General features: G+C 44.5%; 1 protein-coding gene across 1 annotated transcript; it reads left to right on the top strand.

Moving 5' to 3' along the window:
• TTC5 (tetratricopeptide repeat domain 5) lies at positions 1 to 9095 on the top strand. Its single transcript, XM_081884681.1, has 10 exons — positions 1 to 1254; positions 2092 to 2224; positions 2593 to 2804; positions 3392 to 3542; positions 3677 to 3768; positions 5691 to 5747; positions 6026 to 6172; positions 6284 to 6498; positions 7278 to 7425; positions 8177 to 9095. Exons 1-10 carry the CDS (start codon positions 1135 to 1137, stop codon positions 8294 to 8296), a joined length of 1395 nt encoding a protein of 464 aa, XP_081740807.1. The 5' UTR covers positions 1 to 1134; the 3' UTR covers positions 8297 to 9095.
• Positions 9096 to 13547: the final 4452 nt, after the last annotated feature.

Raw genomic sequence — 13547 nt, 5'->3', positions numbered from 1 at the left:
CACACACTTTTTGTTGGTACATACCACTATGAGCAGTTTTTGCTGTTAGGGTTGTAGCCAATGCTAGTCCTACTTAGAGTAGAATAGACATGACTAACAGGTTCATTAATTCAAATGGATCTACTCTGAGTAGGACTAGCATTGGATACAACCTAAGTTCTAATAGCTTTTTAAAGTTAGTCATTTTAAAACATGCTTCCTCAACCTCGGCCCTCCAGATGTTTTGAAACTACAATTTCCATCATCTCTGACTACTGGTCCTGCCTAGCTAGGGATCAAGGGAGTTGTAGGTCAAAAACATCTGGAGGGCCGAGGTTAAGGAAGCCTGTTTTAAAATTTTAGGCATTTACTAGACTTCAGATGAGTTTGTATTGCTCTGCAAATCAGATAATTGGATCCTTCCAGCCCCTTTGATTCTATGCATTTTACCTGCATTAATCACCATTTGATTTTGTATTCACACTTCTGATGTCACCCTCACCCTATATAGAATGGAGTGATTAAGATGCATAAAGGGTAACTAGTCTGTATTACCATCATTACAAACATCCATTTCTTGGGAAAGAAAGCAGAGGAGGAATACAAAATAAAAATAAAATTTCACTGAGCACCCAGACACAACCTGTTTCATGATTTTTGCACAAAACCATTGAAGTTAATGGGTTGAAGCATGCCTACCTATGCAAAGGATTGGATTCTGTCTTGCTAGCGAAAACATTTTAATATGAAATGTAAATACAGTATGTAATTTCATGGCATTTGTATCGCAGAAACCTGTAAGCAATTCACCTAAGATACAGCTGAAAATACACAAGGAAAAATATGACAAGCTTCTTTTTGAATAGCTGCAGCTTCGTCTTTCAGAAACAGTGTCTCAGAGCACGTACAGAATATTTTCCATTGGGCAGGGAACAAGCTGTTTTTATTTTATTTTAACGAATATAAGGAACGGCTGTTATCTTTCAAAACACCATCGCTATGAAACAGCATAAGAAAAGAAGGTACATCTCTGTCACGCAGGTGTAATGCAAAATATTTATTTAAACACGGCCAGGATGATTCCTACTGCTTCCAGGAAGAATGGTCGATTCCTCTCTTTGTACCTGGATTGCAGTTTGGCCTCCAGTCCTTTAGATGTCTCTGCAGGAGCCTCCGTGGTTGCAAGCAAAGAGAATAACAGGAAACGGAGGAGAGTCTCGAGCGATCATGGCTGAGGAAGAAGAAGAAAACCCCCAAGCTCGGCAAGGTTTGCAGGTAGGGCGAGCAAAAACATCTCGCCGTGTCATAAGCCTACCGTTTTTCTTCTTCCTCTGACCTCTGCTAAAGTCAATATATTATCCGAACAGTTTCCTCGCCCCCCCCCCCGAGTTGGCAAAACATGGAAGCAGCAGCCAGGAGTTCCATCCTGCTCCGTGCAGGTGTTTTAACTGTGTCAGGATCCACCCGGATCTCATTTTACTGGGAATATGCTGCCGAATATGCTTCTCCAGCAGGAATCCCACCCCCCATTACAATACTTCAAGCGATGAGGGAGGAGATATAGAGAGAGGGGGAGTGGAGGAATGTGGATGTGGAAACCATGCAGAGAAGGGGGTGCAACCTGCCCTTCTTTTGACTGCATAGGATTCTCTCCGTTCTTCTTTGTACTTTGGTTTTGCTCGCCCCTCAAGCCACTGAGGACCAGGACTCGTAGCACGTTGGCGCGCGGGGGGGGGCATCTAGTCCAATTCCCTGAGGGTCATTTATTTCAACCCCTTTTCTTATCACTTTCAGAGCTTAGTTATTGAAATCAAGGGTGTGGAGTGCTCAGCCTTGTCTTTAAAAGTTGGGGTTTTTTTTGGCTCGTGCCTGAGCAACTCTAGACTGCTGGAACCTGGAAAAGAACGATATTGAATAGAAAACTAAAGACACCTCATTTTGCACAAATTTCCCATACATGCTTCCTTTGGCATCCGTTAACCACCATCAAATGTCAAGGTAGTGATAGACAAGTGTGTGTTTAGCTTCTGTTTTCGGTGCATTCTGTGTATCGGCAAGATGTTGCTGCTCTGGTTTGATGGTAACGTTCCCTGTTTGGCGATTTCCTGATAGGAACTGGTTGACCAGCTATATCATTTCCGAGACCATTATTTTGAGAGCCACAAGGTGGAAGATGCTGGGAAAAAGCAGCAGGATGTACAGGAAGAGATGGAGAAGACTCTTCAGAAAATGGAAGCATTAGAAGGTAAATCTCAACAGAACCAGCATTCTCCTTTCTCCAACTTGTATACCATTCCTCCTCCTCCTTCCTCATATGCTGTGAGGCTCTGCAGGTGTCCTTTTTATTGTGCATTCCTGATTATTTGTGCTCCTGTATGTATGATCCTGTTTAGGGAAGTTTTTAATGTTTGATGTCTTACCGTGTTTTTAATATTCTATTGTGAGCCGTCCAGAGTGGCTGGGGAAACCCAGCCAGATGGGCGGGGTACAAATAATAAAATTATTATTATTATTTCTTTTGGATGAGCTTGGTGATTGAATTTCTAGCACAGTGTGGATTTTATGGACTTGCAGTTCACTTACGGCATCTCTCTTTCTCCCATCCTCTGCTAGGCCTGTCTAAGGGTCGAGCTCACACACTGATGCTGAAGGGGAAAGCCTTGAATGTGTCCCCAGATTATAATGCCCAGGCTGAAGAGCTGCTCTCCAAAGCTGTCAAGCTGGACCCAGAACTGGTAGAAGCCTGGAATCAGTTAGGGGAAGTTTACTGGAAAAAGGGTGATGTCTCTGCTGCCCACACCTGCTTCTCTGGAGCGCTTAGCCATGTAAGTCCCCCCTCAGTCCTCCCTTGGGCAGGCGGTGATTCTAGTTTGGAGAACTAGAATCAGCTGGGCATGTTTAGCCTGGAGAAGAGGAGGTTAAGGGGTGATATGATAGCCATGTTCAAATATATAAAAGGATGTCACATAGAGGAGGGAGAAAGGTTGTTTTCTGCTGCTCCAGAGAAGCGGACACGGAGCAATGGATCCAAACTACAAGAAAGAAGATTCCACCTAAACATTAGGAAGAACTTCCTGACAGTAAGCTGTTCGACAGTGGAATTTGCTGCCAAGGAGTGTGGTGGAGTCTCCTTCTTTGGAGGTCTTTAAGCAGAGGCTTGACAACCATATGTCAGGAGTGCTCTGATGGTGTTTCCTGCTTGGCAGGGGGTTGGACTCGATGGCCCTTGTGGTCTCTTCCAACTCTATGATTCTAACTGCTTGGCACTTCAAGCCAGGACTTTTCAGCCAAAGGACATACCTCAAGGAATACTTTGGGGAAGTGAGAGTCATATTTTGCATTTCACTAGGAAGGATTTGAATTCTCGCTAATTGCAGAAGCCTTGTCTTTCTCCTGCCCCTTTTCTCTTCAGTGCAAGAACAAGGCCTCCCTGCAGAATCTCTCTATGGTGCTGAGGCAGCTGCGCACAAACTCTGCTGATGAGCATGCACACAATGTGATGGACAGCGTGCGGCAGGCCAAGCTGGCGGTGCAGATGGATGTGCGCGATGGCCGCTCCTGGTGTGAGTCTGTCATGCGCCCCTTTTCAGGTCCTGAGGTGGGATGCGCCCCTTTTCAGGTCCTGAGGTGGGATGGGATAGAACAAGGAAGGGAACCGGCTGTGCAACTTGCTAATTATGCTCTCTGTATTCCACAGATGTTCTGGGCAATGCCTACCTCTCCTTGTTCTTCAATTCAGGGCAGAACCCCAAGATCTCCCAGCAGGCGCTGAGTGCCTATGCCCAAGCAGTAGGTGCTGGAGGGGACTCTAGAGGAAGCCTGTGGTATGGTGGGGAGGAGGGGGTTGGGGGCCCAGGCTAAGCCTCTTCTGGAGATTCTACATTGCCAGGAGCTGAGGTGGAAATGGCTAGTTCTAGGTGGCAGATTAGAGGGCTGGTAATGGAAGCAGGGAGACCCAGTTTCAAATCCTTCCTTGCCTGCAAAGCTTACAGGGTTACCTGAGCAAGTTGCACTCTGAAGGGGTGGAACAGGCTAAGTCACTTCTGACTGTATGCAGGGAGATGCATTTTCTAATGTTCTTCTAAGTAAAACCACACAAATAAAATAAATAGCAAACCCTCTCTCCAAGTGAGAAACTTGCACAGCTGGAGCTATAATCTTGGCTATAATCTTTTCATGGAATGCTTGTTATGTAACTGTTTTAATTTATTTATTAGATTGATACCCACTTTTCTTCCCAGAAGCTCAAGGCAGTATACACGGTTCTCTTTCCCACACCCACCCAACTTCCCATTTTATCCTGACAATAGTCATGCGAAGTAGGTTAGATAGTTTCCGGCCCAAAGTCACCCAGAGAACTTAATGGCTGAGTGGGGATATGAACCTTGGTCTCCTCCGTCCTAGGGCAACACTCTAACCACTACAGCATACTGTCTGTCTACACAGGCAAGGATACTGAAAGGGCACCTCCTGTCTGCCGGTTGAGGTGGCATTTCGGGATTCTGCCACTTCCTTTTGCTGCATATACACACCTAACCTCAATCTATTCTACCTAACCAACTTGCTGTAAGGCAAAAATGAGATACACGTGTTGTTTTTAAAGGTCCCTCCTGTTTCATAAATTGCTTTGATATTTCTAATGTAAAGCAAATTAATGCATTTCGCAAAATAAAATAAAGATGTTGCAATCTTCACTAGCATAAGTTTGCCATGCTCTTGGGAAGTTCTCATACCCAGGATGATGAGGATATTCACCTCCTGTTATTTTTTAGCATCTGACAAAAGACGTTATTTGGAAATAAGAGCCCAAAGGCTGGGTCATACCAAAGGCCTGTTGAGTTCAGCATTTTGTTCTCATTGTGGCCAGTTATGCCCACGGAAAGCTCACAAGCAGGGCATGAGTGCAATTGTGGTCGTGATCCCTAGCATCTGATATTCTGACATCAGCCTCTGAATCTTAATATATAACCATCATGACTAGTACCCCCTGAGATCTGTATTCTCAGTGAATTCTAATCCTGTTTTAAAGCTAAATATTATAATAGTGAGTATCAAAGTTTAACCTTGCAGTCTGTGAAGTTCTTTTGTCTGTCCTGAATCTGCTAATATTCCTCATCACTGGGTGACCCTGGGTTCTAGTACTGTGTGTGTGAGAGAGAAAAACCTCTGTGCACATTCAGATCATGGTGCATAATTTTGTGCTCCTCTGCTTTGAATAGGATAGAGGCAGACAGTAGTTTGTGTAGAAGAATGGCTGGTTTTCTAAATCGTGACTTTGTGGCATATCTGTAAAGTGGTTCTTGCTCAGCTCAGCTGCTGTCCCCAGCCAGACCCACCAACATAGTGGAAAAGTGCAAGAGATCAAAATGAAGGCTAAAGTTGCCCAATAGGGATAGTTAGAGGGCCTAGAAAAAAAGTTTGGTACTCATGCAATAACTTTCCAGAGTGATCCTGTGAGCATATAAATGCCTAGAACAACACATATCAGGATTGGTTACTTCTGTAACTGTTCTGTGGATTTTGTGAGCTGGGAAAGAAAATGAGGTAGCTAAAGGTGTGCTATAGATGGTGGGTGGATGGGGATTTTGGGCTGCAGCTGGTAAATGCAAAAATGACTGTGGTGGAAAGTGCTTGGGGAGCAGGAGGAGTGTTTCCTCACAGAGGAAGTGATGGTGGATGCTCATGCATTTCTCTTGGTCTTCTTTCTGTAGGAGAAGGTGGACCCCACGGCATCTTGTAATCCAGATCTACATCTTAATCGAGCCACGGTGAGGGTCATGGGGCAAGATAGGTTTGGCTGGCTTGTGCTTGACCTATCGCGGAGAACTCTGGAAAGTGTGGGATGGGTTAGAGGACGGGGGGCTGGCAATTCCAAGTGAAATACATCTTAAGGCTACCATCTAAGCAGTCATCAAGGGGCCAATTTTCAATCTCTGCCCCTGTTCTGACTTAATTGATCTGTGCCTGCAGTTTCCTATTTCCATAGTAGTGTATGTTCCACGTGACCCTAGCTTATCACCTTCTGCTCTGTTGTTTTTGGGGGCAGCTATACAAGTATGAAGAAAACTACATGGAAGCTCTGGAGGGCTTTGCACAGGCAGCAGCCCTTGATCCAGCTTGTCCTGAACCACGCCGACGGGAGCAGCAGCTTGTAGATTTCCTGGAGCGGCTAACCAGCCTCCTTGAAAACAAGGTATTATTAACGGCAACAAGACTTGGTGCCCTTTCACTGCCTGACCCATGCAAACGTAGCATCGTCCAACAATGCAAAGGTGACTCACCATGCTGCTTTTCTCCCTTGCAGGGGAAAGTGAAAGGCAAGAAGCTGCAGAGCATGCTGGGAAGCCTGCGTACCTCCCAGCTGGGACCGTGTGGGGATGGGCGCTACCAAGGGCCCTCGGGTCAGAAGGTGCAACTGGAACAGCGCCCCCTGGGCACCTTGAGGTCTGGCGTCAACTCTGGTGTTGTGGTGCTGGGGAAGGTGCTGTTCAGTCTGACCACAGAGGAAAAGGTGCCCTTGTGAGTTTCTGCCACATCCTGCCTTGGAATCTTTTCCTATGTCCCCCCCCCCCCCCCCGGACTATATCCACCTTTTTCTTCCTGCTTAGCTTTATCCCGCTCTCTTCATAGTTTGTTAGGGCTTATATTCTTCCCTAGGAAGATAGGTTTGGGATAGGTTTCAATAATTATTTAAAAGTAGCAAAAAGCTGTAGAAGCTTATCCCACAAACGCACATCATTATGGAGGCCACCAGACGCTTGCTTAAACGGAAGTAAATACCTTAATCTTGATTCTGAAATATGTTCGGCTTGATGTGTTCTTGGTTCTTTAGAGCAGGGGTGGAAAACTTTTTGGCTCTATGAACCAGATCCTTATCAGGATTGGCCTTGCTGGCCAAATTCACTCACCCACCTGTCAACTCAGCTGACATCACAACTGATGTTGGCTTATGAGTGGTAGCCATGTTTTGGGGAAAACAGCCACACAAGCTGAGATTGGCTCACGGGCTAGAGGTTGTCCATTCTTGCTGTAGAGGAAGGCAGTTCTAATAAGGAGAAACTACCTTTGATGGGATAACAGGGAACTCTCTGTTGAGCTTGGAGACTATGACACCTACAAGATGCTTAGTCTGTCCTTGAGCTTTATCAACCATGACCAGCTCCTTGGGCTCTGCTGTGTGGGCAAGTACCCATCTTGCTCATCTCTTGATCTTTCCACTTGCCTGTCTACCCATCCAGCAACCTGACTGATACTTCTTTTTAAACATATTTTGTTCTTTCCTCTCTTTACTCAAACAGCACTTTTGGCCTGACTGACTCCACCGAGGGCCCCTGTTTTGCTGTCACTGTGTACAACATGGCGCAAAGCTGGGGGGTTTTGATTGGGGACTCGGTGGCCATACCTGAGCCTCACCTTCGGCATCATCACATCCAGCACCAAGGCAAGGTGAGTCCCGCCTGTGCTCTTTCTTTGGCCCTTTCAAATTCTCTTATGTACCTGTTTCCATGTTGCTCGTGATGCAACCAGAGCCTCCAAAGAGGTAGTTGGAAGAGACAGCACAGAATTACTTGAATGCACAAGTGATGGAAACAGTTTAAAGCAGAGGCAACAATTCGAGGCTTACTGGCGTCATCTTGTCTGTCTTGGCACCCCCTTGTTCTTATGTATTTTTCCCCACCCATTCCCAGATCAGTCATTCTGGGAGAAAGATTCCAAGTGGAGAGGAAGCCTCTATGTCTTTTTAAAAATGGCACTTTTAAAACTTCGTTTCAGTTGGAAGTTATGTAAATCTGGGTGTGTGTGTATTTTCAGATTAATTGCTCATTTGAGCATTTGTCCTGATTTGCCTGTAGAGGAGATTAGACAGTGCCAGCTATTTAATGTGTTAAATTTTGATTTGTTTGCAGGAAAGCTAGACATTACACCTAAGCAAGTGTTAACACTGTCTCAGTGCATTTTCCTGTCACTTTCCTTATTGCAAAATGTCATGTCTTTTGGAGACATTGGTTTTGTTGTGCAAGGTTCTCTCCATCAGCTGTGATTACCCTGCCTGAATTTGCTAATGTGTGAGCAAATCTTGCCCGAAAATAGTCCCTGTAGTCCCTGTTACAGTCAGCAAGGTTTGGAGGGAGGGAGGCCTTACTTAGATTGAATCCTTCCTCCGCACCGTAACCTTTTCTCCATTCCTCTTTTTCAGAGTTTTACTTTTTCTAGCATCCGGGTGGAGACGCCTCTCCTGCTAGTGGTGAATGGCAAAGTGCAAGGATCCCAGAGCCAGGCTGCAGCCACCATTGCGTATCAGGCACAAAGTGAATGAAGTGAGGGGGCAGGAGGAGGAGACGGCAAGTGGGGGGTCTGCTCTCCTGCCTGGTGGTGCTTGGCCTTCAGGCAGAACCTGCTACCTCTCAGAGGATCTAGAAAATCAAAGGCCTGGGGCAGGGTTAGCCAAGGCGGTGTCATCCAGCTGTTGCTGAACGACAGCTCCCAGCATTTCTCCTCCTTGGCTATGATGAGTTGTTGTCCAACAACATCTGGAGGACACTACCTTGGCTATCTAGGGCCCGGCAAGGTTGGATTTGTTTTTATCATACATTCAAAGACACTAGGTTGAAGGAGTGAGAGACAAGAGAGGGAATTGCAGGACTCCAGGGTTAAGCCCTAGTTTTGCTCCCTCTAGTTCTACTTCCCTATGCATCAGCCTAGCCTCGATCCTCTGCAGTAATAAGAATTAGCCTTCATGAGTCAGTCTGAAAAATCAGCAGGGCTGCTCAGCTCACTCCCATGTCTTTCCCTAGACTCTTCCCACTTTTCCAACAGCAGGCCTGCCCCATCTCTACTGTTAGGGAGGGCGACCCTGTGGCCCGTTTCTCACCTTAACTTCCATTTCACTTGAGTTTGGGCATTTGAGCTTGTTTGGCTCTTCTGTCTTTCGTAGATCCCAGTTGGCTGAGCACTAGCCCCCATTGTCTTTTATTGTGTGTGTGTGTATATATATACAGGAGATAATAACATCCGTATTTATTTGGCATTGTTTTGAGTTCGACTTTGTAATTTTTATACATATTCTGCTCTTTCTGTTCCCTACTTTAACCAATAAAAACCTGCATTCTTTGCTTTTTGGGCAATGCCTTGTGTTTGGTTCCCCTAACAAAGATTAAAAAAGATTTCGATTAGCAAGGCTCAAAGCAGGGTAAAGCACATGATCCAGTTTTATCCTCATAGCAGCCCTGCATGGCGGTTGTTACTTTATTTTTTGAGTTCTACCCACCTGACTAGGTTGACTCAGCCCACTCTGGGTGGCTTCCAACAGAATATACAAAAACACAACAGAATATCACACATTAAAAGTGTTTCAATATAGGGCTGCCTTCAGATTTAATTTAACAGAAGGTTGTATACTTGTCTAGAGAAGGTTGTATGCTTGTTTATCTTCTTGACATCTGATGGGAGGGCATTCCACAGGGTGGGCACCACTACCAAGAAGGCCCTACCTGTTTCCATGTAGCTTCACTTCTCACAATGAGGGAACCGCAAGAAGGACCCCAGAGCTAGACCTCAGTCTCTGGGCTGGATGATGGGGGTGGAGAAGCTGCTTCAGCTTCACAGTCTAGGGTAGACTGAGAGACACCACGGCTGAGCAGTGACAACTTGCCTCATGGGAGTATGGCCAGCTTTCCTTGCTATAGAAGAAGGATGGGTAAAAGTTTCCTTGCTGATCCACCTTTCCTGGAAGGAGTGCCATTTAGTCCCTGATGGACCTACCAAATTTTGATTGAGGAATAGTTCAAAGGTTTGCCCACATGTCCATTCTGAAGGGAAAGAAGGGTTGTAAGAATTGGGGAGATTGCCTCAAGAGATCAGGGCCCTGCTGGATTTGACATCCTTCCGCAGGGCCTGCAAGACGGCGTTGTTCCACCAGGCCTTTGGTCAGGGCTCAGCCTGACTCCCCTTCTCTTTTTGTATAAGAACTAGCATGAAAGAGGCCTCCCATCATTCTCACAGGCTCATACAAGAACAGCGTAAACAGTTGGGCCTGGTGAGCATTTACTGTTCCCAACCCTAATCCTGTGGAAAGCCATCTAATTAGATTTTAATTTGATCCTGACTTGTTTTTAGGAGGTAATTTAATTAATGTTCGATTTTATACCAGTGTTATATATTGGATGTTAGCTGCCCTGAGCCTGGTTTTGGCTGGGGAGGACAGGATACAAATAAAAGATGATGATGATGAAATGTTAACATCTTTCTCTTTGACTCATGTAACGTAGAAAATCAAGCAGTGTTAACATGTGCCCTGTGCACAGGTATGTATTTACGATGGGCTCCTCATTTAGGAAGCCCTAACATGGCGACAGCTTTATTGTGGTGGGTGATCTCATTGGATGTAAAATACACTTCAGCTGTGTGGAGAATGGAGTGATCCTAGAGTACAGATGTTGACCTTCCTTGTTATAAAAAACAAACGGGTTGGAGAGCAATTCTGCAGGAACACTCATGTAGTCTACCACCTGCAGTAATCCCATAATTACCACAGTCCAACATATAGACTTCTGAGTTTCACTACAGCCTTACATGATGGCGTGTGGCTTGCAAAACTGAGTATGTCTGTGAGACTTAAAAAAATACCTGCAGATATTTTGCATGTTACTAATGCTCAAGTTTTCTCCCGTATCCCCCATCCTTTATGTTCTATTGCCCTCTAGTGTTTGCACAAAGTTTTATTTTTAAAATGTGCCTCAATTTAACAGAAATGATGTAGGGAGAGCATTTTTAACCCATGACACTAAGGTCCAAACTACACTTTTTAAAGCCTTTAAAAACAGCTGGGGAGGGGAGAAGATTTGAATTGGGCATATGATGGCTGGTGGAGGAGAGGTTTAACTCCCCCCACCCCTTTGCCATTTCACTAGTGAAAATCATCCCTCTAAATACTAGCTTGCCTCCCCATGCAGAACAAAACTGATGCATAGAGGATTTAGCTTCTATCACCTGTACTCTGCTGGGAAAAGTGGCTGAATTTTCCCCTCAATTTCAAAGAGTTCCTTTGAGCAGAACTCACCTCACCAATCCCCTCTCTTCAACCAACGACAGAGCAAGGTGACTTTTCTGTGACCTATTGAGTGGGTGAACTGCATCTCGACTCCTCCATTAAAATCACTCTACATTGGCACTGCTTGAAGGAAATTTTGCAGTTACAGATCATCTTTTAAATTGGCTCCCACAGGGTAGCCCAACAAAGCTTGCCAGAAAAGTTCATATCCAGGCACCAGTTAATTAGGCCAATATGGTTTTACTTCCTTCTGATCTAACTCTGACGGAAGCTTCTGCAGCTGAATCCTCCTGAGGAAATGGCTGTCTAAACTGGGAATTGGAGTGATGTGTGCAGTTGCTGCTTAGAAGAATGTGAGGAAAAGGGTAGATTCAAGCCAATACGTTTGAGCCTTATCCTTGCTACTTCTGGGATGAGTACAGAGTGTGATGGCCTGAGGGAAAAGATACCTCAGCACTGCAGTGAACCTGAAATAAGTGCTTGGGACAGATAGTGAATTATTGCTGGCAATTTTTGTGGTTTTTTTTTTCTTTTTCTTTAGGACAAAGTGCTCTATAACTCTTTACGTACATTAGGCCAGGAGATACGGACCTGCTCAAACCTCTGAATGAGTTTAATGTAAAGAAAATAAGCTTTTATTGTACTAACCAAAGGCCATGACAAAACTATACAAACACTTAACAAAAGAATGTACATGTAAACTACCCAAACTGTATAGAAATTTATTTTTGTATGTGACTACAGTGGCAGGAATATTATTTGCCCCAAAAAGGAAAGAAGAAGAAGTCCCAACAAAAGAAGAATGGATACAAAAACTTATTGTCAGGGAACTGCCATCAGAGCTAGAGGCGGAGGCAAGGCTCCAAAGCGATGCTGGAAAAGGGCCCAGCAGGGAGAGAGGCAGCTCATCGGCTGGGGAAGGAAATCAACGTAACACCAGGGATAAAGGGGGGCAGATGGGGGAATCGGCGAGGGGGCTCCAGGACTCCTCGCCGGAGACCAGCGGGGAGAGCACGGGTCTTCCGCTGCCCACACCCACCCTGTGCAGAAGACTTCCGTGCAGGGAGAGTAGGTGGAGACTTGGCGTCAAAGAACTTTGCTGGAAGAGGTTCAAGAAACGCCCACTGACGGATTCTGCTAGCGACTGAACAGCCACGAAGTGAAGGGCTGTCCAGACAGAAAAGGTTTAACCAGGCAACCTAGCCAGGAGTGGCGGCAACTTATGCACGAGCAACCCCTATAACCATTACACTTATGGAATACACATAAATGGCAAAATTTACCAGAAAAATAAGAAATCAAAATAACAAACTTTTTAATAAAAGAATGGAAATGGTTTATGGAATATTTACAAACAAATTACAAACAGATAAGAACATTGGCAGGATTATTGTAATAACCTGTAGTTTTTTAAGAGTATATATTTAAGGTAGATGAATAAATGAGCAAATTTGGATATGCAGAAAATATTAAAAATCAATATAAGGAACCACAGAAAGAAGGGGAAGGAAGTCAAGTTTTGAAATGTTAAAACGACTGTAAAATTCTTGAAATGTATAAAACTGAAAATCAGAAATAAAATTTAAAAAGGAATGCATATGTAAAGAAAGCCTCTGCATAAGCCATCAGAACGGTATTTTGCAAGTGAGACTGCAAATGGGGCACCTCCATGATTACATGCCATGCAATTCTATTTAGACCTCCCAATCTACCTTACAATTTACTGAAATTTTATCCAATTCATTCTTCCTGATTTTTCTTGTCACCAGCGTAAAGAGGGCCACGTTATGAGTCACGGAGACATTAGTTGCCCAGCAGCTATAGGACCCTCTCTGCTGAAGAGAGACTGCTTTCTTGAACAAATGTGATTTAGAAAGCATCTCCTAGGTTCTGTGTATAGGACCAGCTTCCCTCTCCTCTTGTCTCACAGAACCTGAAGAGGCATGAAGAGGGCGGAGCAGAGGCAGACAAGGTGAAGAAGTCTCAGGTTGCTTGGGAAGTGTGGGAATGTTAAGAATAGTAGGAAAGGATATATTGAATAAGTATTATCCTTACTTCACTCCCACTAGTAAGTGATGTAGCAGAGCAGAGTCCCCTCAATATAACTGGAAGGTAGTTTGCAGATTTGTTCGAATCTCTTAATTAAGATTATTTCCTGGTGCCCCACTTTAATCCCTCTTAAAAGAAAGACACAGGAGTCTTTCTGAGTAAAAGTAACAAAAAGTTTACTCACATTTCAGTGCATTGCTAGTAATGTACACCTTTGGCCATCTATTTCCCATTTTAAACATTTTATAATAACATTTTGTAAGTTATTTTTACTTAGCATATGTATTTCACCAACACTTCCCCCTGATATATGCATGTTTATGGACATGTTTCTGGTTGGAGAGCTGAATTGCAAAATTCATGCAGATTTCAAAAGCTAGTTGTGTTTGGTTTCACATGATGTTATTTCGGGAAACAGGAATGAGGTAAGTTTGCCTTTTAATGCTCACTGAACCGGATTTTACCCCTC

Source organism: Podarcis melisellensis (assembly GCF_964234715.1).
Source record: "Podarcis melisellensis genome assembly, chromosome: 13".
Lineage (NCBI taxonomy): Eukaryota > Metazoa > Chordata > Lepidosauria > Squamata > Lacertidae > Podarcis > Podarcis melisellensis.
Note: the sequence above shows the minus strand (reverse complement) of the source record. Positions and strands in the feature narration are given on the sequence as shown.